Source organism: Lathyrus oleraceus, chromosome 6 (genome assembly GCF_024323335.1).
Source record: "Lathyrus oleraceus cultivar Zhongwan6 chromosome 6, CAAS_Psat_ZW6_1.0, whole genome shotgun sequence".
NCBI lineage: Eukaryota > Viridiplantae > Streptophyta > Magnoliopsida > Fabales > Fabaceae > Lathyrus > Lathyrus oleraceus.
In genome coordinates, this window is record NC_066584.1 from 246,882,346 (window position 1) to 246,908,273 (window position 25,928).

Genomic DNA, 25,928 nt, shown 5'->3' on the forward strand with positions numbered 1-25,928 from the left:
GCTCAGAAGTGGTTGAAGGAGATCGAGAGGATCTTCCGAGTGACTGAGTGTGCCGATAACCAGAAGGTCAGGTTCGGTACGCATATGCTGTCAGAAGAAGCAGATGACTGGTGGGTTGCTACCCGTACTGAGTTGGAATCTGCTGGGAATGCTGAGATCACTTGGGCTGTATTCAGAGAGAGATTCCTGAGGAAGTACTTTCCAGAGGATGTCAGAGGAAAGAAAGAGATAGAGTTCTTAGAATTGAAGCAGGGTAACAGGTCTGTTACTGAGTATGCTGCTAAGTTCACAGAGCTGTCAAACTATTATACTCCCTATAACGAGGCTACTGGGGAATTTTCAAAATGTGTGAAGTTTGAGAACGGGTTGCGTCCCGAGATTAAGCAGGCTATTGGGTATCAGCGGATTAGAGTGTTTTCTGATTTGGTTGACTGTTGCAGGATTTTTGAACAGGATTCCAAGGCTAGAGCAGAGAGCTATCAGCAAAGGGTTGATAGGAAAGGCAAGAATCAGAATGATCGTGGGAAACCGTATGCAGTTGGCAAAGGTTTCCAGAGACAGAGTGGGATGAAGAGGCCTAGTGGGGGAGACTCCAGTGCCCCTGCTAAGTGTTCCAGATGTGGTCAGGCTGGACATCATTTCCATGAGTGTACCAGTGCTGAGAAGAAGTGTTTCAAGTGTGGCAAAGGTGGTCACTTGGCTGCAGAGTGCCGGTTGAAGGTTATGACTTGTTTCAACTGTGGAGAGGTGGGTCATATTAGCCCACAGTGTCCTAAGCCGAAGAAAGAGAATCAATCGGGAGGCAAGGTCTTTGCTTTATCGGGTTCTGAGACTGCTGCAGATGATCGTTTGATCCGAGGTACGTGTTATATTAATGGCTTCCCTCTTGTAGCTATTATTGACACAGGTGCGACTCATTCCTTTATATCTTTGGATTGTGCTGTGAAACTTAAGTTAGAGATATCTGAGATGCTTGGAAGTATGGTGATTGATACTCCTGCGAAGGGTTCAGTGACTACTACTTCAGTTTGTTTAAATTGTCCTTTGAGTATTTTTGGTAGAGACTTTGGGATGGACCTAGTGTGTCTTCCACTAGTGCAGATCGATGTTATCTTGGGTATGAACTGGTTGGTGTTTAACCGAGTTTCTATCAACTGTTTTGATAAGACTGTGATCTTTCCTGAGATTGAGGAAGGAAAGAGTTTGTTTCTATCAGCGAGGCAGGTGAATGAGGCAGTAGCAGATGGGGCAGAGTTGTTTATGCTGTTAGCGACTTTGGAGGCTAAAGATAAACTGGTGATTTGCGATCTAGCTGTGGTGTGTGATTTTCCTGATGTGTTTCCGGAAGAAGTGAATGAATTACCGCCAGAGCGTGAGGTTGAGTTCTCGATTGATTTGGTACCTGGTACTAGGCCGATATCGATGGCTCCGTACCGTATGTCTGCTGTGGAGTTAACTGAATTGAAGAGTCAGTTAGAGGATCTGTTGGATAAGAAATTTATTCGTCCGAGTGTGTCACCGTGGGGTGCACCAGTGTTATTGGTTAAGAAGAAAGAAGGTACTATGAGTTTGTGTGTGGACTACAGACAACTGAATAAAGTGACGATCAAGAATCGTTATCCTTTGCCGAGGATTGATGATTTGATGGATCAGTTGGTTGGTGCGAGTGTGTTCAGCAAAATAGATTTGAGGTCTGGGTATCATCAGATACGTGTGAAAGCTGAGGATATTCAGAAGACTGCTTTCAGAACAAGGTATGGACATTATGAGTATTCTGTAATGCCTTTTGGTGTGACTAATGCGCCTGGAGTATTTATGGAGTATATGAATAGGATTTTCCATCCGTACCTAGACAAGTTTGTTGTGGTGTTTATTGATGACATTTTGGTGTATTCGAAATCTGAAGAAGAGCATGCTGAGCATTTGAGAGTGGTTTTAGAAGTTCTACGAGAAAAGAAGTTATTTGCTAAACTATCCAAGTGTGAATTTTGGTTAGAGGAGGTTAGTTTTCTTGGTCATGTGATTTCAAGAGGTGGTGTTGCTGTTGATCCTTCTAAGATAGAAGCGGTGTCTAAGTGGGAAGCTCCGAAGTCAGTTTCTGAGATAAGAAGTTTTCTTGGACTTGCAGGCTATTATAGGAAATTCATTGAAGGATTTTCTAAGTTGGCGTTACCGTTGACGATGTTGACTAGAAAGGGGCAAGCGTTTGTTTGGGACTCGAAATGTGAAGAAGGTTTCCAAGAGTTAAAGAGAAGGTTAACTACTACTCCTATTTTGATATTACCAAGTCCGTCAGAACTATTTGAGGTTTTCTGTGATGCTTCATTGTTGGGTTTGGGTGGTGTGTTGATGCAGAATAAGCAGGTTATAGCTTATGCTTCGAGACAACTGAGGGTTCATGAGAGGAACTATCCGACGCACGATTTAGAGTTGGCAGCCGTGGTATTTGTTCTGAAGTTATGGAGACATTACTTGTACGGGTCAAGATTTGAGGTTTTCAGCGACCATAAGAGTTTAAAGTATTTGTTTGATCAGAAAGAGCTGAATATGAGACAGAGGAGATGGTTAGAGTTTTGAAGGATTATGACTTTGGTTTGAATTACCATCCGGGTAAAGCAAACGTAGTGGCTGATGCATTGAGTCGGAAATCATTGCATATGTCTATGTTAATGGTTAAGGAATTGGATCTAATTGAGCAGTTTAGAGACTTGAGTTTGGTGTGTGAGAGTACTCACAATAGTGTTAAATTGGGAATGTTGAAGTTAACGAGTGGTATTCTGGATGAGATTAGAGAGGGTCAGAAATCCGATGTGCTTTTGGTTGATAAGTTGACTTTAGTGAATCAAGGTCAAGGTGGTGAATTCAGAGTTGATGAGAATGGTGTTTTGAAATTTGGTAATCGGGTGTGTATTCCGGATGTTACCGAACTTAAGAAGAGTATCGTGGAGGAAGGACATCGTAGTGGCTTAAGTATTCATCCTGGAGCTACGAAGATGTATCATGATTTGAAAAAGTTATTTTGGTGGCCGGGAATGAAAAGAGAAATTGCGAGTTTTGTTTATTCTTGTTTGACTTGTCAGAAGTCAAAGATTGAGCATCAGAAGCCGTTTGGGCTAATGCAACCGTTGACTATTCCAGAGTGGAAGTGGGATAGTATCAGTATGGATTTTGTGTCTGGTTTGCCGAGGACAAATAAGAATTTTGAAGCCATTTGGGTGATTATTGATAGATTGACGAAATCGGCTCATTTCATTCCGATCAGAATGGATTATCCGTTAGAGAGATTAGCTGAGTTGTATATTGAGAAGATTGTAAGTTTGCATGGTATTTCGTCGAGTATTGTTTCGGACAGAGATCCTAGATTTACATCGAAGTTCTGGGAAGGTTTGCAGAGGGCTTTGGGAACTAAGCTGAGATTGAGTTCTGCATATCATCCGCAGACTGATGGTCAGACTGAGAGGACGATTCAGTCACTAGAGGATCTTTTGAGGGCTTGTGTTTTGGAAAAAGGAGGTGCTTGGGATTGTTACTTACCTTTGATTGAGTTTACCTACAACAATAGTTTTCATTCGAGCATTGGTATGGCACCGTTTGAAGCTTTGTATGGTAGGAGATGTCGGACACCTTTATGTTGGTATGAGTCCGGTGAGAGTGTTGTGGTTGGACCGGAGATTGTTCAACAAACTACGGAAAAGATTAAGATGATTCAGGAGAAGATGAGGATTGCTCAGAGTCGTCAGAAGAGTTATCACGACAAGAGGAGAAAGTCACTTGAGTTTCAAGAGGGAGATCATGTGTTTCTTCGTGTTACTCCGATAACTGGGGTTGGTCGAGCTTTGAAGTCGAAGAAGTTGACACCTCGATTTATTGGTCCTTATCAGATTTTGGAGAGGATAGGAGAAGTAGCCTATCGTATCGCTTTACCGCCGTCGCTTGCGAATTTGCATGAGGTTTTTCATGTGTCTCAGTTGAGGAGGTACATTCCTGATCCGTCGCATGTGGTCCAAGTAGATGATGTACAGGTGAGAGATAACCTGACTGTTGAAACATCACCTATGAGGATCGAGGATCGAGAGTTGAAGCAGTTGCGGGGTAAAGAGATCGCTTTGGTAAAGGTAGCTTGGGGCGGACCAGCAGGTGGCAATGTGACTTGGGAACTTGAGAGTCAGATGAAGGAGTCTTATCCTGAGTTATTCACTTGAGGTATGTTTTCAAGGACAAAAACTCTTTTAGTGGGGGAGAGTTGTAACACCCCGATAAAATAAGATAATTATTTAAATTGAGTTAATAATATATTTATTAATTTAATTAAATAATTGGAATTATTATTATTATTGGAATAATAATTATTGGAATATTATTGGGATTATTATTATTATTGGATTATTTTGTTATTATTGGAATAAAAGTAGAAATCAGTAAAAAGGTTCCATTTGGTAAAAAGAGTTATTTTCACGTGAAAAGGGAAAAGAGGCAGAAAAGTGGAAAAGGGCAAAGAAAGCCAGAGAACAAGGGTTGAAGGAAGGAAAAGCTTGAAGCTCAGAGATTTGCCGGATTAACTCAGGTAAGGGGGGTTTATCGTCGATTAATGGGTATTATGGGATAATATGTCATGGGTAGTGATAAACCATTGATTTACCTCTGATTGGAATAATTATGCTGAAAATTGTGAACTTTTGGGATGAACGAATCTGGATTAAAATTGAAGGAAATTCGTAGGAATTAGATGCAATAGTGTTAGAAATTGTGAGATCGAATAGGTTATGATTCGTGTTAGATGATATGAACGATTATTGTGAAAAATTGGACTGTGGAAGGTTGAATTGGATAGATCTCGTAGCAGAGAAAGCCATAGCAGATCTGGAAGTCTGGTTTCTGGTCATACGCGTATGGCACTAGGCAATACGCGTATGAGATGGCATGGTACGCGTATGGCACTAGGCAATACGCGTATGGATGAGGAAGATGATGTTTTGAACGTGGTTGGGTCTCTGTTGGTACGCGTATGGGGAAGTGATACGCGTAGCATACGCGTATGAGATGGTGTTACGCGTATGGGATTTGGCTGGGAAACGGGCCATACGCGTATGGGACTAGGCAGTACGCGTATGGGCAGGATTGTGATTTTTCTGTGCTGTTGTTGTGCAGTTTTTGGTTGTTCAGCTGAGTAATGTGATTTAGCTGATGTATGATATATTAGGGATCATTCCCTGTTGTTTTGAGTAGTATAGGTATTAGTAGAGTGTGCTAATACTGTGGTTGTTATTTGGCATGATATGATATGCTTATGTGATAAAATACTGATGATGCGTGATGGTATGCATGATGCTGTGAATGTATCAATTATGTGTGCATTTGTGAATAGACTGTTTTATGGCTTAGAGTGTGAGCATATGTCTATTCTTGAATTGTTGTTGATGATGTAGCATTGCTAGGTGATTAGCGTGCATAACGTGGCCTTTATGGTGGTAGCTAATTCCCATGGTGAGGAATTAGTGATGTTAGTCATTTGGACTGTTTTGATGTTGCATGCTAGGTGAATTAGCGTGCATGGCATGGCCCTTGGGGTGGTAGCTAATTCCCATGGTGAGGAATTAGTGATGTGAGTCACTAGGTCTCAAATGAGTGGGACTAGTGAGCTTGGTAGCCGTACCTGGATTTGGTCGGTGAAGTTGAACTATATGTTCACGAATAGTCGGTACCGCATGCATGGAGTCTCATTGCATTTGTATTGTATGGCGTATAATATGAATGGATGTATTCCAATATTATACGTGTGTTTGTGGTTGAGTTGAGTAGGATTTTAGTTGATGTTGCCGCTGCTGAATGTATGATCTGATTAGGGTGATGAATGTGTGAAATTACTTGGCATTACATGTTAATTTATAATGCTTATTATATCGATTGAGAAACTCACCCTTACAACTATTTTTCAGGTAACGAGCAGTGATTGAGTAGAAGCTAGTACTTGGAGTCTAGTGTAGTCTCCTTAGTGGGCCGTGCTCTGATAGATGTAACATCGGGATGGGATGTTTTACCTTATTGAATAATTTTACTTGCAACATGTTACATGTTTTACATGATTGATGAGATTTATATCCGCTGCGTTTTATGCAAAAAAATGCTTATGTTTTGAATTAACAAAAGAGCATGACAGTTATATTGTTGAATGGTGTGAAATATTGTGTGACACCCTTAATTGCATATTTACTCTGATTGAGATATTTATTATTTTAATTAAATATTTGGGGGTATTTTAGAAGGGTGTTACACTTGATCTCACTCCACTTGCTTGCAGAAGAAGGATTAGATGTTTAAAAGGCTATGGATTCCTGGAGATTTGAATTTCAAAACAGTGGAAATTCAACCTCAAATTCAAGAGAATTTCTCAGGCTTATCCTTTGCAAAGTGAGGGTTTGAGATGGGGGATCAAAGCTGGCGCAAATGTGTGTTCATTTCTGAGCAATTGAAGCTCTATTTATAGCAAAAATAGTTGATAATTGCACACTTCAAATCACTTTCCAATTTTGGCAGATGGTGATGCAAGGGTGCATTGGCGCGCACAGGCCCATGAAATCATTGCTTGAGGTCCACAAATGAATGTTGGATGGTCTGAATTAAGCTTGGATTGCAAGGCAAGTGTGCATTGATGTTTGAAGTTTGACCCTTGCCAAGTGATATCACCCTGTTCATGCCATGTGCATCCTATGCATTCCTTGTCCAAAATGTATGAATTTGAGCTCTTTGGAAAGGTGAGATCAAGAGGAACAACTTTCATGTCCAACACTTCGTAGTTCGTGATACAAATTTCAAAGTGGATGCATTGCTTTTAACAAAAATTAAGTTTAAAAGGCATAAAGGCCTAAAAATGGTTTGAATGAGTTAGTTCTTTTTGGCTTTTTGAAAGTTTAAGTCAAGTATAGTTAAGTTTATTTATAAGTTTGATTTAAGAAAAGAAGTTTGAAAATGCCATGACATAAGGCCAAAGTTTCTATCTTTTTGCAAAATGGTCAAAGTTTTAGAACAAAATAAGTTCAATCAAAGAAGGTTTTGAAAAGTAGGGAGATCTTTTGAAATTAAAGAAATGGGGAAAAGATGAAGAGACTAGTCTTATGTACAAAATTAGAAGTTTAGAGTTGAAAAGATCAGACCGAATGGGTAGCAATCCAATAGACAAAAATGTTAATAGAAACCCAGAATTCCCTTGGACTTTTAGAATCAAGCAACACACAAATGCAAAATTATATTATCTTGAAGAGAAAGGCATCAAATAAAGATAGCCACATCTAAGCTTATCCATTCCATGATCTTATTCAAAATAGCCCATATAATAGATGAATTCCATAAGTCACGGGTTCAAAATAACAGCTTCACAATGATTATGTTGCAGATGAACTTAGAGAGAGCTTGAATGATGTATCAGATGAAGTTTCAAATTGCAAGCACTTGGTTTCTCAATAAGTTGGCATTGGCCAAGTACTTTAGTATAGGAATGTTTCCTAAATTCAAAGTCCATTTGTCCAAGATCAAGCCAACAATCCACACAACAGTTTTTTAGGGTTTTTGTTGTTATTATGTACATTAATGGTTAAAGACCACACAAACAAACAAAGTATATCACACAATATGGTCCAAGTGGACAAAGTGAAAATGGCATTAACATAAACAATTAGAATAATATGAACAATGGAAAATGCATAAAAGTTATAATTAAATGACATTAAAGTAAATGGCTTGAAATTAAAAGTTAGTTGTTAATAGGTTAGGAGTTAGTTTTGTTTTGCTTTTGCTTTTCATTCTTAGACATTCTTTGGAAAACACTCCACCCACTTATCACAAGCACGGATCCTTGAACCAAGACATCTTCCAAAGGAAGGAAAAAAGGCCAAGTTTCTACACAATACCATGAAAGAGGGGAGACTTACAATCTCACTAACTAGAATGTTATGCCTTGTATGTCACAAATTTAGCGCTATATTAAGCAATCGTAATTGGACTTAGGTAGAAGTCACAACTATTTGAGGTCGGGCAATAGGATTTTGGTGTTAAATGCATGTTAGAGACATAGTATAATGAACTATGCTCATGAAACATACCACACACAAAAGAATATGCAAAAGGTGTGGCCTAATCTCATCCATACTCATGTCAATTTTTCACTCAACTAGCTTTAGGACTTTGAGATATCATAGGCCAAATGAGATGATTGCATAAAGAAGGGGAATGAGATGAAGAGGGAGGGGAATAGATGAAATCTCAAATTGATTAAAGGATGACTTTTACCAAATTAATATCATTCATTCATTTTGGGAGATGGAATGTACATTCCATCAATCCCTTAAATCCAATGTGTAGCGGGGTATTCGTTACCTTTAGATTTATTGACTAAATCAAAAGTAAATCATACAATTTGAGTCACCACCACACTTCTATTTATCCAAAGGAAAGGTTAGAAAGAGAACAAAAACCAAGAAGTTTTATCAAATCAAAAACTAATAAAAATGTCAGAGATCTGGATAAGGGGGTTGGTTATGCAATGGGAAGGTTTTAAGCACCAAAAACATCCTTAGTACTCTAAGGGAGCCCTTTTTGCAAATTTGTATGGTAGGTTGGTATTTATGAAAAATATTTGTGCAAAAATGATTGGGGAGATGAGAAAAGAATATACATTATTTACAATTTTGTTGTTTGAATGGATGAACCCATTGCCTACGTACCACCACAAAGGTAGGATCAAAACCTCGTAGTTCGGGGTAAAATCTCAAAATAAGTTGGTGAATTGATTTGATCAAAAGCCTTAAGGTCTTTTGTTATCAAAGGGAGAAAACTAAACCTAAACCAACAATCCACCATGTGAGGAGAGCTTCAACATACTAGTGAGGGATCCACTCTATAATAAGTATGGAAGACTTATAGTCCAATCACTAAGGATAAGGTGAGGTTTACATCAACCACTATGACAACTCAAACCTATGGCTAATGTTTATGAAAAAAGGTTTTAACAAAGGTGGCCATTGGAACCACAAAAACAATTTGAAGTGAGTTGTATTTACAAATTAGAAGTATTCACAAAAATGACGTCAAAGTTGACTTAGGATTCAATTCAAAATAAGTATTAAATGAAAAGAGTTTGAAAAATCAAAGGCATATGGCCTAGGTTTCTATTTTGAATACAATGTCAATGTTTGCACAAAATAAGTTTGGCTTGGGTTAGAATGGAGAGAAGGAGAGAAGGGCTAGTCCTAAACATGCAAAGATGAGAGAAGAGAATAAAACCCTTGGAGTTCCTTTCTTGAAATCATAAAGATGATTCAAGATGCTCCTTTCCTTTGGACTTAGCAATTAACTCAAGCAATCAAACAAATATTCAATCAAGCTCTTAGGATCTCCATTTGGCTTGTCTCTCTTAGCTTGGCTATTCATGACAATGGTCCTTCTTACTATCCCAAGATTGGAATCCTTATCACACAAGAACAAACAATCAAAAGGTTGACAACACAAATAAGAGAAATGGACAAAGAGTGAGTTTAGATTAGGGGTCATTTCAAGTCATCTTCAAGATTAAGGATTCTAAAGGCATGATGCCTAGTTGCTCTTCAACAATTTTAGCATTCTAAAGGCATGAGGCCTAGTTGCTCTTGAACTCCATTAAGCATAGGTGAGGTCCTAATTCTAAGTCCTTTCTCCTTTTTGCATTGGGTTTACACAAACAAAGACAAAACAAGCACAAGGCAATAGTATATTTTCACAATATTCCAATGGGTATACTATTGCCTTGTGCTTCTTTTGTCTTTGTTTGTGTAAACCCAATGCAAAAAGGAGAAACGCGTGGTATCATGAATTAAATGAAGTCAAACAAAAGCATGGCCATGATTTGATCGTGGGAGCCTCATCCAAGAGTTCAGGATCAACCACGTGCGGACGGTGGTGGAAACCACCGTCTTCTCCGGTGAGTTAACTAAATCCGGCCACCAGTTTGTAGGTTTTGCAACCTCAACCAAATCAAACGTGCCTTATACCAAATTAAAGTTGGGGTGATGTACATCACCCCTATCACCTTTGATTTCACTCAAGATCCCTATAGAAGAAGAAATCTGAGATGGAAAATCTAGGTGTTTAATCTACAGAGCAACAATTCATGAAATTAAAGCCACCATTGGCTTGCCTCTCACACGAGGACTTCAGAAAACCAAGAAAACTCAAGCAAAGCACAATATATAGTGAGATTCGAAGCAAAATAGTTGAGATGTAAACCTTTGAAGTTCAGCTTTGATGAGCTGATCCACTCTAATCTCTTGCTTGCAGCTTGATCTTGAGGCGTGGTATGAGTGCAAGGCTTAAGAATTAGTATTGAAGATCAACTGATGTTGTTGAAAATCAAACTTGAAAAGTGAAATGCAAATGCAAAATTCCTTTGGTGTGAGGTTGGGATTCAATTCCACCAGAGTTTTAGGCGCCTTCAGGTTGATCATTCAATGAAGCAAGCATCCTATTTATAGATGAAATGCAAAGTAAGCAAAGCAAGAACTCGTGTGTATGATCCTTGGGTCCTCCATGCATGGGCCTGTACAGGCACATGTGAGGCCTAAAACCAATTGGAAATGAATGCTGAGCTTAAACCAAGTTGAATTGGACGTGTGATTTGAATGACATTTGCTTGTGTAAGAAGATTTCATGTGAAATGCATAAATGGTCACAAATGTTCCTCTCTTTGGAAATCCAACTTGGAAAAGGTCTTGACATAAGGAACAAAAGCTATGTTGGACAAAAATCCATTTGGAGCTTGGAAATATGTGAAAACTGGCCATGAAGTTTGATGTACAAAACATGTATTTGAAAAATTTGCCAAAAATGACCAACTTCAAGCCCTTCTGTTTCAATGATGCAAGCCTCAAATTTAAAAACCTCTAACATCAAAGTTGTAGATATTTTCAATACAATCAATTTGGACTTAAAGTTTGCATCATTTAGATTTTTAATGAGAAAGTTATGGGCACTTGAAGTTGGACTTTTTCAAGCTTCAATGGCTTTGGTCCAAAGTGACCTATAATGTTTTGTATTATCACATGTGTTTATTTTAGGATTATGAAATTTTGTCCAACATAACATTTTAATTAGACATCTAAAAATTTCCAATGCACTTGGTCTCACCTCAAAATCATAAAAAATGAAGGAGTTAGGTCCTTGGGAAGTTGACCCAAAATTAGGGTTTCAGTCAAAATGACCTATAATGTTTTGAAATGAATGATGACCTTCCAAGTTTCAAATGAATTTTTGATGATCTTGAAAGTTGTTCATATTTTTCTTAAGAACATTTTTTCTCTTGGGGTCATCTTCATTTGACAAACACATCAAAAGTTAGGTATCAATGGATTTCAAAATAGTCAGATGACTTGACTGGTCAACTTCTCAAGTCCAAACTTCAAATATTGATGAATGAATGTTTGAGGATACTCACATAAGCTCATATATGAATAAAATGATGAATGAAAGAACTTCCCTTGATTAAATTTGATCATAGGTTGAGGTTGTTTCATGAGCAAGGCACAGTCAATGCACAAATGAATTAGGGTTTCCTTGGGAAAAGATCCTCAAGCCCTTTGGTTTATCTTGATCAAATTGGAAAATTAAGATACTTGGGAGAAATATATGATGATTGAGATCTTTGGGTACCATTGTCATGCTTGCTTCCATCTTCATCTGGTCATTTCATTGAGCGTAGGGGCCTCCTAGGAGCCTTGGATCTCATGATTGCTTGAAATTCAAAACAAAACAAGTTAGTGACTTATTTTTGTGCTTTTGGTTAGTAAACAAAATAAGAAAAGAAATAATGTACAATTCAAGCATGCTTGGTGGTCTTAAACCAACTCACACAAGTCCCAACCCTAGGGTTAAGGAGCCAAGATGCTATGATCCTTGAGGCAATGCAATGAGCAAATGATATGATGCCATGAGGGATCTTAGGGTCAAAATTAGGGTCTTATAGATGCCCCTATTTAAGGTCATTCTAGTCGGAGATATGAAGGTTAAAATCTTCGTCTCGACGTGGTAGAATGGGCTTCGATAATAACAAAGAGACGAATTTTGGTCCCTAAGAGACCTCATGATGCAAATGGATGTATGCAAAAGTTAATACTCTGTGGGGATATATGACCACAAAGAAAAAGAAATCCGGAGAAACTGAGAATCCAAAGGAGTAATACACTCACTAGGGAGACAGAGACTCTGGGGAGAAGTAAGGGTAAAAATGCGTGAGCAGGTCACGACTTGAAAACTTGCTGAGAGGCACGAAGGGATTCCATGAAAATAAATCAATGGAAAGACTCGAGCTGACGCAAAGATGCGTGCATTGGGGAATATGCCAATACAACAAACTATCCACAAAGGATACTTCAGATAAAAATTCGGACTTAGACGGGGATGTCCACAAAGGACTCAGCTGAGGAAGAAAACAACAAGATATTACCGGTTAATGGGTAATAAACTCAAAAAGAGACATGTTATCGAAACACCGGTATAAGGGTGTGAGAGAAAAACATGCTCAGGGAAAACGAATATCTAAGACCGGTATAAGGGTGAGAGATATCAATCATCCAAAACATCTGAGGAAGACCTAAAAGGTATATCTCAACTCAGGAAAATCTGACTCCACAGGGACCAAAAAGTCATAATAGGGAGCAGAAGGAAGGAACACCAGGGATACCGGTTACTGGGCATATAATAGGTGACCAACCAGGCGTGAATTGGGAATATATCCAAGACACTCATCATCTGAAAGGAGGGCTGAAAAAGAAAACTCGTCTTACAGGATGGACATTCGATTCCATAAGGAAATACGGATCTTACTCAACTGGGGAAGGGAAGACTTCGACTGAAGAGTGCATGAGATATATTATTTATTACCGTCAGAACATAGATAACATACTCGTATGGAAGATTATCCACAACCGATTACTGGGTTAATAAAGGATAAATCGACCGAAAAGAAAGGGCATCAGGATACCGGTTACTAGGTATAAAATGATGACCAATCAAAAGGAGAAACAATCATTACCCAACAAAAGGGTAAAAATGAAAGATGACTCGCGGGGGATAAATTGCTTGACAAAAGCGATTATCCGAGATATAACACCGGTTACTAGGTGGTATACTCAAAAAATGAAGGAATATCAATACCGAATATTGAATAAAGATAACCAATAAAGAGGGGATTACATCTACCGGTTACTGGGTAGAAAACCACAAATATAGGACTTACAACTACCGGTTACTGGGTAGAAGGCCAGGAAGATATCCATTGGGGAAGGTGGATAATTACTGGTTACTGAGTAATTGAACAACCGAACCACAGGGAGCTGCAGGGGAAATAATAAGAAAGGAGTCAATCTAGGAACAAACTAGAGAGACGCAATGAAACAAGACTCAACCCGATGAGGATATAACTCAGGGGAGTAATTCCATCCCAATACATATTTAGGGAGGAAACTGAAACAATAATCATCCACGAGGATATAACTCAGTGGGGAATGATGAAAGAAGGATAGAAATTCATTGCCTAAGGGATGACTCTATATGGAGAGATCATACACAAACATCTGCTTGGGGAAGAACATTTCACCAATAGCAGGAAATAACAAGCAAAGATATATGGCAAAAGATGCAACATGAATATATGAATGCTATGATTATGCATGTATATACGTGGTTTATGTATGATTAATGCTGACAAACAAACATATCTAACAAAAACAGGTCCAAGAATCAATGGACAGACATCCGGTATATCATCTCAAAAGAGAAGGTCAGGCCCACAGGAGAAATCCAATCTGGTGGGGATCATCAAATACCAGGACGTACAGACTGCTGCTATGGGAACAAGCAGGGTCGCTGGGGATCAGAGACTACTGTTGGGGATAAGCAAAGGTCACAACTACCAAATGTTGGGGATCTTCCAACAATTCTCGGGATCACGCGGAGATGCGGATAAGATCAGTCGTAGAAGAACTCTACTGGGGATCTCATTGGGAGATGACGTGAAATTCTGTGGGGAATAACCACCAAATAGAAACACATCAACCAAACATTCTCTTCTAACGGCTGAAGAAACACCTTTGGCACCGGGAGAAGGAACAAATCAATCTGCTGGGGAGAGAGATAACACATCTTCCAATATCATACTGGGATCAGAAAACGTCTAAGCTGGGGAAGCCACTGAGTCACCGCCAGGGATTTGCTGCTGACTAGACAAAAGATCCATCGTAGAAGAAACTCTACTGGGGAGTTCAACACAGATAATGTGAAATTCTGTGGGGAGCAACCACCGATAGAAGTTCCAAACTTCTCACCTGCTGGGAAGACATCTCATCCTATGCGGGAGAACCACCGCTCCGCTGGGGAAGGAAATAAACATTTTCAACACCAGCTCTGCTTAGAGGGAACCTTCCCATAAGGAGGGAAAACCAATTATCATGCTTTGATCAGGCAACTCCACTGGGGAAGACTAAAGGCGATCAAACTGGGGACAATCTACTGTGAGCAACCCTACCGGGGATGAGTTATAGGCAAACCCGCTGGGGAGAAACTATAATCCAAACTGCTTGAGGATTTCCACTCATGCTGGGAATTCCTGCTCACACTATGGGAGATTTCCGTTTATGCCGAGGGAAAGACCAGCTTCCTCGAAAATAGATAGCATACAACTTTTATCAATGTATAAGGGATTTTAGGTCAGTCCACACAAAGGATGACAACCATATAATTGATAAAGCACAAATGCTAGACTCATACTCTCTGGGGATCTGAGGATGGAGGTATACACATCTCCAAAAGATCAAGGCTAAAACTCCAGACTTTCTAGGGACTTGATGATGTATCACCCTTCTCTGCGCTCGCTGAGGAGACAACCTGAAAGATGATGAAGAGGATACAAATATGCTAGGAATATGAACAAATGTCTTACCCTTTTGGAGATCATACTATCCTTGGGAGAGCACTAAAGATATTCCATTTATCCTTTCAGTCATTGTAAATGTTCACTTTGTTTAAAAAAATAGTTTATAAAACTTTATTTGTTTAAAATGAATGATATTTATCAACTAAATCATGCAAACATTTGTTGAACAGAAACAAATAAGAGTGCAAAGAATTGGATAAGGCTTGAATTTATTTGATAGAACGGTAGTCCGCAAATGGCGGGACTCCATGGATCTTTACAAATTGAAATTGGTGATATATATTGGAAAAGAGAAACATTGAACACAATGACCATTTCTCCACCAACTCCGAATCCAATGTATTTGAAGCTTCAGTTGATGATGACTGAGCGAGAATCTTTAACAGACGACAGCTTGTAGAATAAAGTCTTGTCAGGATGCAGTTACTTGCCAAAATACCTAATTTTTGCCTAGATTGCCCCAGGGTAAGGTACTCAATCTAGCGGGATATATATATTCATTTTTTTTATGTCTCTAACTTTTGCCTGGACCGCCCTTTTGGGTTTTCAATCCACCGAGACGCTCATTTTTGCCTAAGTCGCCCTTTCGGGTTTTCAACTTAGCGAGCTATTCTGTTTTTATTTTAGGCGAAGTATTTCTTGACTGCATCTGAATTCACAGGACAAGTGAAATCCTCCCCATCCATAGTTGTAAGTATCAAAGCACCGCCTGAAAAAGCTCTCTTAACAATGTACGGACCTTCATAGTTTGGAGTCCACTTGCCCCTGGAATTGGGCGCGAAAGATAAAACTTTCTTGAGCACGAGGTCACCTTCTCGGAACACACGAGGCTTGACCTTCTTATCAAAGGCTTTCTTCATCCTTTGCTGATATAACAGACCATGACACATGGAAGTTAATCTCTTTTCTTCAATCAAGTTCAGCTGGTCATAACGACTCTGAACCCATTCAGCCTCAGTCAACTTGGCTTCCATCAAGACTCTCATTGATGGGATCTCAACCTCCACTGGGAGCACAGCCTCCATTCCATATACAAGAGAGAAAGGGGTTGCCCTTGTTGAAGTGCGGACAGATGTACGATAGCCGTGCAAGGCAAATGGCAACATCTCATGCCAATCTTTGTACGTAACAACCATCTTCTGGATAATCTTCTTGATGTTTTTGTTAGCAGCTTCAACAGCCCCATTCATCTTGGGTCTTTAAGGAGAAGAATTATGATGTGCAATCTTGAACTCGCTACACAACTCTTTCATCATCTTGTTGTTCAAGTTAGATCCATTATCAATAATGATCTTGTCTGGCACACCATAACGGCATATGAGTTGATTCTTGATAAACTTCACAACCACCTGCCTGGTCACATTCGCATATGATACAGCTTCTACCCACTTGGTGAAGTAATCAATTGCTACGAGAATAAAACGGTGACCGTTCTACGCCTTTGGCTCTATCATGTCAATCATGTCAATCCCCCACATGGAGAAAGGCCATGGTGATGAAATAACATTCAGAAGTGTCGGGGGAATATGAATCTTATCCGTATAAATCTGACACTTGTGGCATTTCTTCACATATTTGCAGCAGTCAGACTCTATTGTCAGGCAATACTAGCCTGCTCTCAACATCTTCTTAGCCATATGAACCCTCATGGACTTCAGTCATCAACAGGTCTGCTTCGTGTCTATCCACGCATCTGAGCAGAACCATGTCAAAATTCCTCTTATAAAGCACATCACCATTAAGGTAGAAACTGCCAGATAATCTCCTCAAAGTCTTCTTGTCTTTAACAGATGCCCCAGGCGGGTAAATATGACTTTGGAGAAAGCATTTGATATCATAATACCATGGCTTATCATCTTTCACTTCTTCAACTGCAAATACATGAGCTGGCCTATCCAAACGCATCACAGTAATGTTGGGGACTTGATTCCAGAATTTCACCACAATCATCGAAGCAAGCGTAGCAAGAGCATCTGCCATCCGATTCTCATCTCGAGGAATATGATGGAAATCAACTTCAGTAAAGAAAGTTGAAATCCTCCTCGCATAGTCTCTATATGGGATGAGGCCAGGCTGATTCGTCTCCCATTCACTCTTAATCTGATTGACAACAAGGGCCGAATCACCATAAACATCGAGATGTTTGATCCTAAGATCAATACATTCTTCCAATCCCATAATACATGCCTCATATTCTGCCATATTATTCGTGCATTTGAAAGTTAGCCTTGCTGTAAAAGGAAAATGTGTGCCCTGGGGAGTAATAATCACTACCCCAATACCATTTCCATATTGATTAACAGCGCCATCGAACACCATACCCCATCGGGAACCAGGCTCTGGCCCTTCATCGAGCGTAGGCTCATCACAATCTTTCATCTTCAAATACAGAATCTCCTCATTTGGGAAGTCGTACTGAACAGACTGATAATCTTCAATTGGTTGATGTGCCAAATGGTCATCCAAGATACTTCCTTTAATAGCTTTTTGAGCTCGATACTCAACATCATACTCAGACAACAACATCTGCCAACGGGCAATCCTCCCAGTTAAAGCAGGCTTCTCAAAGATATACTTAATTGGATCCATTTTGGATATCAACCAAGTGGTATGATTCAACATATACTGGCGTAAGCGCTTAGCGGCCCAAGCCAAAGCACAACATGTCTTCTCAAGCATTGAGTATCGAGACTCACAATCAGTGAACTTCTTACTCATATAGTATATAGCATACTCTTTCTTCCCTAATTCATCTTGCTGACCCAATACAAAACCCATAGAGTCTTCAAGAACGGTCAAGTACATAATCAAGGGTCTCCCTTCCACAGGCGGAGACAGAATCGGAGGCTCGGACAGATGCTCTTTGATACTGTCAAAGGCCTTCTAGCAATCCTCGGTCCAATCATGATGCTGATCTTTCCGGAGGAGCTTGAATATTGGCGCACATGTGGCAGTCATGTGGGATATAAATCTGGAAATATAATTCAAGCGGCCAAGAAAACCTCGGACTTGCTTTTCAGTTTTGGACGCAGGCATCTCTTGTATTGCTTTGACCTTTGCAGGATCAACCTCAATACCTCTTTCACTGACAATCAAGCCCAATAACTTGCCGGAACGAACTCCAAATGTTCACTTGTTCGGATTCAGGCGGAGTTTGTACTTCCTCAAACGCTGAAAAAGCTTCAACAAGTTCTCTACATGTTCAACTTCCGTTTTCGACTTTGCAATCATATCATCAACATACAGCTTGATCTCCTTGTGCATCATATCATGAAACAAGGTAGTCATAGCTCGTTGATACGTGGCTCCGGCGTTCTTCAAATCGAAGGGCATCACTCGATAACAAAATGTTCCCCAAGGTGTGATGAATGTTGTCTTCTCCATATCCTCGGGTTCCATTTTAATCTGGTTATAACCGGAAAATCCGTCCATAAATGAGAAGACATTAAATTTAGATGTATTGTCTACCAATATATCAATGTGTGGTAGAGGAAAATCATCTTTCGGACTAGCTTTATTCAAGTCTCTATAGTCCACACACATTCGGACTTTTCCGTCTTTCTTAGGCACAGGCACAATATTGGCCACCCATTGAGGATATGTAGAAGTCACCAGAAACCCCGCATCAATTTGCTTCTGAACTTCTTCTTTAATTTTCAATGCCATATCAGGATGAGTTCTTCTGAGCTTCTGCTTCACAGGCACGTACTCAGGCTTCAAAGGCAGGAAATGTTGCACGATATCAGTATCTAGATCAGGCATGTCTTCATATGACCAGGCAAAGACGTCGACATATTCTTGTAGCAACTCAATCAATCCCTTCTTGACAGACTTTACCATGAGTGCCCCAATCTTCACTTCACGAACACAATCTTCAGACCCGAAGTTGACTATTTCCAGATTCTCAAGATGTTGCTGAATGATCTTCTCTTCGTGCTCAAGCAGACGGGTAATCTCGTCAGGAATCTCTTCAACATCATCTTCTTCGGCCTCAAATACAGGGAACTCAAAGTTGGGAGATTGTGTTGGATCATTATGTTCAATGTGTTTGATCAACCTGCATAATGATTTTGGATAAAAGAGATTTCAGAATTCAAACAAGGCAAATCATTATGCAGATGAAAAGATTGATTTTATTCTTTTTTTTTTAGGGTTTTTTAGTGATCACCAATTTCATGCAAAAAAGCAAAAAGCAAAAATAATTTGGAAAAACAAACATTTAACATGTAATTATTGAATGAATATCATTGTATTAATGTGCCAACAATGTCATCACTTCTCCTTTTGGCATGGGAGAAGGGTTTTTAAACAAAAGTGAACACATTACATGGACTTATGGACAACTGTTGGAACATCAACAGCGACCCAATTATCGTAGATTCCTTCAGGGATGACAAAGTTGCCAGAATCTTCCTCTGCATCATCTTCCACTATAGCAGCAGCCTCTTGGTCTTCGACCGTATGGATGAAACCTCCACTCTGGAACAGCCCATGCTCGTTGAAAGTGCCTGAAGAATACCCTATGCCAGCCCGAGACTTATTATCTTCCAGCTTAATCATTTGTTCTAAACCAGTAGTTGCGCCACGCTCAATGGCCAACTTCGCATCATTGTAGGATACAAATGAAGAAGTTCCTTTCCTTGAAGGCTCAACAATAGATAAGGCCCTGCGTCCCAACCTCATCCTCAACGTCTATATAGAAAAAGGAAGATAAATGGCTTACCAAGAGAGCCTTCTCTTCCCCTATCACCACCAACTTCTTATTATTGACGAATTTTAACTTCTGGTGTAGGGTGGATGTCACGGCGCCTGCCTCGTGAATCCATGGTCTGCCAAGCAAGCAACTATATAATGGGTGGATATCCATGACCTGGAAAGTGATCTGGAAGTCACTAGGTCCAATCTTGATTGGGAGTTCAATTTCGCCAATCGCAGTTTTCCTGGATCCATCAAAAGCTTTGACTACCACTCCACTCTGCCTCATGGGAGGCCCCTGATAAGAAAGTTGGCCAGAGTGGATTTCGGCAACACATTTAGCGATGATCATGTGTCTACTAGCACATTAGACAGGGCGTCATCCTTGTAGTTCATGGAAATGTGTAGAGCCAAATTGTGGTCTTTTCCCTCCTCGGGAAGATCACCATCGCAAAAGCTCAAATTTTTACAAGCAGGTATGTTTGCAACAATGCTATCAAACTGTTCAATTGTGACATCGTGATCCACGTATGCCACGTCCAACACCTTCGGCAAAGCTTCGCGGTGTGGCTCTGAATTCATCAACAAAGATAGGACAAATATCTTTGATGGAGTTTGAAGCAGTTGATCAACAATGAAATTCTAGTAACAGACTATCGATGTCACACTGGATGTTATGACATCCAATTCTGCGCAGACAAGTAATGTATGCAGAAAGTAAATGTAAAAAGTAGTAAATGACACAGAGAATTGTTTACCCAGTTCGGTGACAAACACACCTACTCTGGGGGCTACCAAGCCAGGGAGGAAATCCACTATAAGAGGTATTAATTCAAGACTTAAACCACCAGTTTAATCCTATCACTTAAGACCTACCCAATGCAATTTCAATCTAAACTAAGACCTGAGTACCTACTCACTCCCCCTCAATCACAACAGTGATTACAACCATTAAGACTTTTAAAGTTAGTGGTGAAGATATACTTCAAACAACTCTTGATTATGCTTAAAAGCTTTAATCAAGAAACACAGCACTCACGCTTAAAAGCTTAGAGTGACACAACAATTACAACTCAATAAACACCCTAGTCCAATGCAATCATCTAGGTGATAATTGCTTGGCTCACAAGTAAAACCTCATTCAAGACACAATGAAAGTACAACAATGATATATAATGATATATTGAATTCTTCACGCTTCAAATCACTGAATTGTTGAAAGTAAGATTGCCATCCTTTTATAATGCAGTACTTGGGCCTTGAACTTGAATTTCATAGAATTAGGGTTAAGCAAGTTAACCTAATTTCCACACATTAGGGTGCTAACAAATAGGCTATATGCTTGGTCTCTTAATTTTAGCACAGCTGTTAGTTTCTTGAAAATCATCCTGAGATAAATACTAAAATATAACAGAAAAATTAGCCTATACTTTAGCATCTGCTGTCAGGGATGAATGTCATAACATTCAGTTTGACATCCAGAAAATGCTGTCATGAATGAATGTCATGACATTCAGTTTGACATCCAGTAAATCTTGTATTTGCTAATCCTGCAGCATACTACATCCTGTATTAGATAATCCTGCAGCATACTACTTAAGCATGTCATGACATCAGTCAAGACATCTAAGTACAGTAAGTGTTTTAACATAAAATGCAGCCAATCAAAAACATCTACAAACTCCCCCTTTGGCAAATTTTTGGCTTAAACAACTTGGCATCACAACAGAGTTCACAACAGCAGAAAGCACACATCCAAGCAGAGAATCAAATTAGCTAATACACTTAGCAAACATAGAAGTTAAACTTCAACCAGCAGCAGCACAAGAGAAGATCAAGCAGAGAGCAAACAGCAACATAACCTCTTGTTTAGAGGACCTTCAACTTCAAAGAAATTTGTTGTCCTGGGGTACAAGTGTTACTCCCCTTTTTTGCCAAAATGTTGCCAAAGCAACACTTAATATTACAGACCAACAAAATAAAAATACAAGCAATTATCAGAAACCCAAGAAATGTTCTAGTCATCTGACTCAATGTCAGCATCATCATCTGTGCCATCATCAGGACTGGCATCTGCTTCTCCCTCTTCACCTTGTCTTTCAGCTTCTTCTGCAACAGCAGCAGCTTCACCAAATTCTCCACCATCAGCTAGCACATCACCTTCAATCATCTCTAAAGAGCTAATCAATTTTTCCAAGTTCAACTTCCTTGCCTCTAATTCCCTGCAGGTTTTTTTGAGCATTGCAATGACAACATCTTTACCTGGCTGATTGCTTACACGTGATGTCTCACCTGATGTCATGACAATGTCAGGGACATGGGTACCTAGGAACAACTTATGATTGAAAGACATAGGGATGTCTCTTTTCTTCACTTAATCATTCTCAATTAAGATATTTGGAAACTGATTCAAAACAATACCACAGATGAGAGAAGGAAATGCTATAGGACCCTTCACACTGAAGCTTCCTGCATGCTTCAAAGTTTGATCAAAAATATAGGAGCCATAGTCAAATTTGGCTTTGGTTCCAACAACATATTTAAACTTTCCAAGCATTACAGCAACTGTAGATTTATGATTGGTGGGCACCCAGTTAGCAGCTCCAATCTTGTGCAGCATTGCATACTTGACACTCAGTTTACTTGCCACCAATTTTCCTTTGAGAGGCCACTTCCTTACCTGATTAGCAGTGATGACTTGACAGATTTTGTTGTCAGTCACCTCAAGCTCAGGTTGAGCTTCATCAGGCCTTCCCAAATACTTGTTGATCACTGAAGGAGAGAAATTTACACACTTTCCTCTCATATACACTTTCCTGGATTCCTTAGACTTGCCATCAGCACATTCTTCAGACAAATTAACAATAAATCCCATTACCAACATCTCATAGCACTTTGAAAACTGAGTCACAGTCTTCATTAAACCAGCCTCTTGAATCAGATCCATAATATCCTTACAGTCTAGGACATTCTGAGCTAATTCTCTTTCCAAAGCCAGCCTCTTCTGATAAACATATTTCCACCTGTTTACACTTGAAGCAAAATGGAAAGATATGTTGTCAATTGGTACCTTAGGGACACTAGCTGCAAGCTTGCTAGTGGTTGGCTTCTTCTTTGACAGAATGTCAGAGACATTACAAGGAACATCTGAGTCAGACTCAACAACAACACACTTGGTCTTCTTTTTCTTGGGCACCACTTTGCTCCAAGATTTGGTTGGACCATGAACTTTCCTCTTGAGGGAACTCTCGATTGCCACCGTTGTCTTGGAAGAGGTTGGAACATCAATCTTCTTTCTAGGGGACCTTTGAGCCACAGTTTTCTTTTCTCTCCTAGTCCTAACCCTTTTGGCTATGCTTGGGAGGACAGAGGATAACAACTCATTATCAGAAAATTCCTCCAGGTCTACTGTTTCAGCCTCACTGTTAGGGTTGTCACTGACATCACGAGTGACATGAACTTCCTCACCAGCCACATTATCTAAGGGTTTGTCAACATTTGACTCCTTATGGGCATCAGTTTGCTCAACATCATCAGAGATATTCTTTCTTAAAGACTCAGTAATTTCTTGATCAGCAACACTATCAGGTTCAATAGTGTTTAAGGGAATGGAAACCCCAGGGACCTCATGATTTCCAGATAGTATTTCAGTCACTATAGTGGCAATGGCATTGTGAACATACCTGGAACCTTCTTTGGTTCGTTCCTCAAGAACGATGGATGAGGAGAAGCCTGATACAGTTTCTTTAGGTCTTCTTGCATGTGGGGTATTCACAGAGTCAGCAACAGGATCTTCTCTGTTAGGGTTGCTTGGTTCAGTGCTAGGAGAACAAGGCATGTTCTTGGAAGGAGAAGAGTTGGATTGTTGAGACATGATGAGTATCTTAGAGACGAAATGAAAAATTTCTCTAAGAGGATTCTTGCGTGAATGGAAGTTGAAAGAGTGGAAGAAGTGACGCTTGTTGCAAGTGAAATAACTATTATCTGTTGACCAATCAGAGCACACTTTCAATTGTTTAATAATTTTAAATATTAAATAGTAAATTCCTAACATCCTTAGTTGCTATAATTCCTCAGAAAGACATATTCCCAACTTGCCCCTTAAATTTTCAAACTGAGTAGCATCCAAAGCCTTTGTAAAAATGTCAGCAAGTTGTAGTTCAGTTGCCACATGTTCCAAGGTAATCACTTTGTCTTCTACCAGATCTCTTATGAAGTGATGTCTAATGTCAATATGTTTGGTCCTGCTATGTTAGATAGGATTCTTTGAAATGTTGATGGCACTGAGATTGTCACAGAACAATGTCATGACATTCTGAGTGACATTGTACCCAGTCAGCATTTGTTTCATCCATACCAGTTAGGAACAACTGCTTCCAGCTGCTATATACTCAGCTTCTGCAGTGGATAATGATACACAGTTCTGTTTCTTGCTGAACTAGGATATGAGATTGTTTCCCAAGAAGAAACATCCTCCTGATGTGCTTTTTCTGTCATCAGCACTCCCAGCCCAATCAACATCACAATACCCAGATAAGATAGGCTCAGAGCCATGAGAGTAGAGCATACCATAATCACAAGTCCCATTAATATACTTGAGAATCCTCTTGACTTTATTTAAGTGACTCACTTTGGGTTCTGCTTGGTATCTAGCACACACACCAACTGCATAGGCAATATCAGGTCTACTAGCAGTTAGATATAGTAGGCTACCTATCATGCTTCTATACAAGCATTGATCAATACTAGAACCTCCTTCATCTTTAGTTAACTTTAAATGAGTAGGTGCAGGAGTTCTTTTGTGACTAGTATTATCCATACCAAACTTCTTAACTATGTTCTTGGCATATTTGCTTTGGGAGAGAAACATAGAATCTTCCATCTGTTTAACTTACAGTCCAAGAAAATAAGTCAATTCCCCAACCAAACTCATTTCAAATTCAGATTGCATCTGGTTAACAAAATGTTTCACCATTCTATCTGACATTCCACCAAAGACAATATCATCCACATATATTTGGGCAATCATGATTTTTCCATCTTCATCCTTCACAAATAAAGTCTTATCTATCCCTCCTTTTGTGTAACCATTAGTAGTCAGAAATTCAGTAAGCCTCTCATACCAAGCTCTAGGAGCTTGCTTCAATCCATACAGAGCTTTCCTCAACTTGTACACATGTTTTAGTAGATTAGGATCACTGAACCCTTTAGGTTGTTCCACATAGACCTCTTCATTCAAGTAGCCATTTAAAAAGGCACTCTTCACATCCATTTGGAACAATTTGAACTTCAGAATGCAGGCAACACCTAACAGCAACCTTATTGACTCAAGTCTTGCAACAGGTGCAAAAGTCTCATCAAAATCAACCCCTTCAACTTGAGTATACCCTTGTGCCACTAGTCTTGCTTTATTCCTAGTGATTACTCCTTTCTCATCAAACTTGTTCTTGTAAATCCACTTGGTACCAATGATGTTAGTCCCTTCAGGTCTTGGAACTAATTCCCATACTTCATTCCTTTTAAATTGCTCCAGTTCATCTTGCATAGCATTGATCCAATATTCATCAGTCAGAGCTTCTTTCACATTTTTAGGTTCAACCTTGGATACAAAGCAGGAATTTGAGCTATTCTCCCTTGATCTGGTAATCACACCACTATTGGGATCTCCTATGATAAGATCCTTAGGGTGGTCTTTCTGAATCCTGATAGAAGGCACCTTGTTGGATGCTTCTAACTCAAGTCCAAGAGGAGTATCCTGTACATTTTCTGTTGAAGTCTCAAGGAATGTTCCAACATCCTCTATGACATTGGATTCTTCATCTTTATCATCAACAATAACATATATGGATTCCATCAGGACATTATCATCAACAATAACATTTGGGGTCCATTTTTCTTCTCTGTTCACGATCTGTAAGAATGTAACATTTGCTTCCAAAGATATAAAAGTACTTCACAATAGGTTTTCTGCCTTTCCATATTTCATACAGAGTGGAAGAGGTTCCCCTTCTCAAGGTAACTCTGTTGTGAACATAGCAAGCTGTGTTCATAGCTTCAGCCCAAAAGTGCATAGGAAGTTTCTTTGGATGAATCATAGCTCTAGCAGATTCTTGAATAGTTCTGTTCTTCCTTTCAACTACTCCATTTTGCTGAGGAGTAATAGGTGAGGAAAACTCATGACTTATTCCTTCAGATGAGCAGAAATCATCAAACTTGGAATTTTTAAACTCCTTTCCATGGTCACTTCTTATTCTGATAACACAACTATCCTTTTCTCTTT

The 25,928-nt window shown here is 39.5% G+C and overlaps 1 protein-coding gene across 1 annotated transcript; it reads right to left on the reverse strand.

Moving 5' to 3' along the window:
- Window positions 1-22,022: 22,022 nt before the first annotated feature.
- Window positions 22,023-23,522, reverse strand: LOC127094982 (uncharacterized). Its single transcript, XM_051033738.1, has 2 exons — window positions 22,371-23,522; window positions 22,023-22,328 (listed from the first exon to the last, which is right to left on the reverse strand). Exons 1-2 carry the CDS (start codon window positions 23,520-23,522, stop codon window positions 22,023-22,025), a joined length of 1,458 nt encoding a protein of 485 aa, XP_050889695.1.
- Window positions 23,523-25,928: the final 2,406 nt, after the last annotated feature.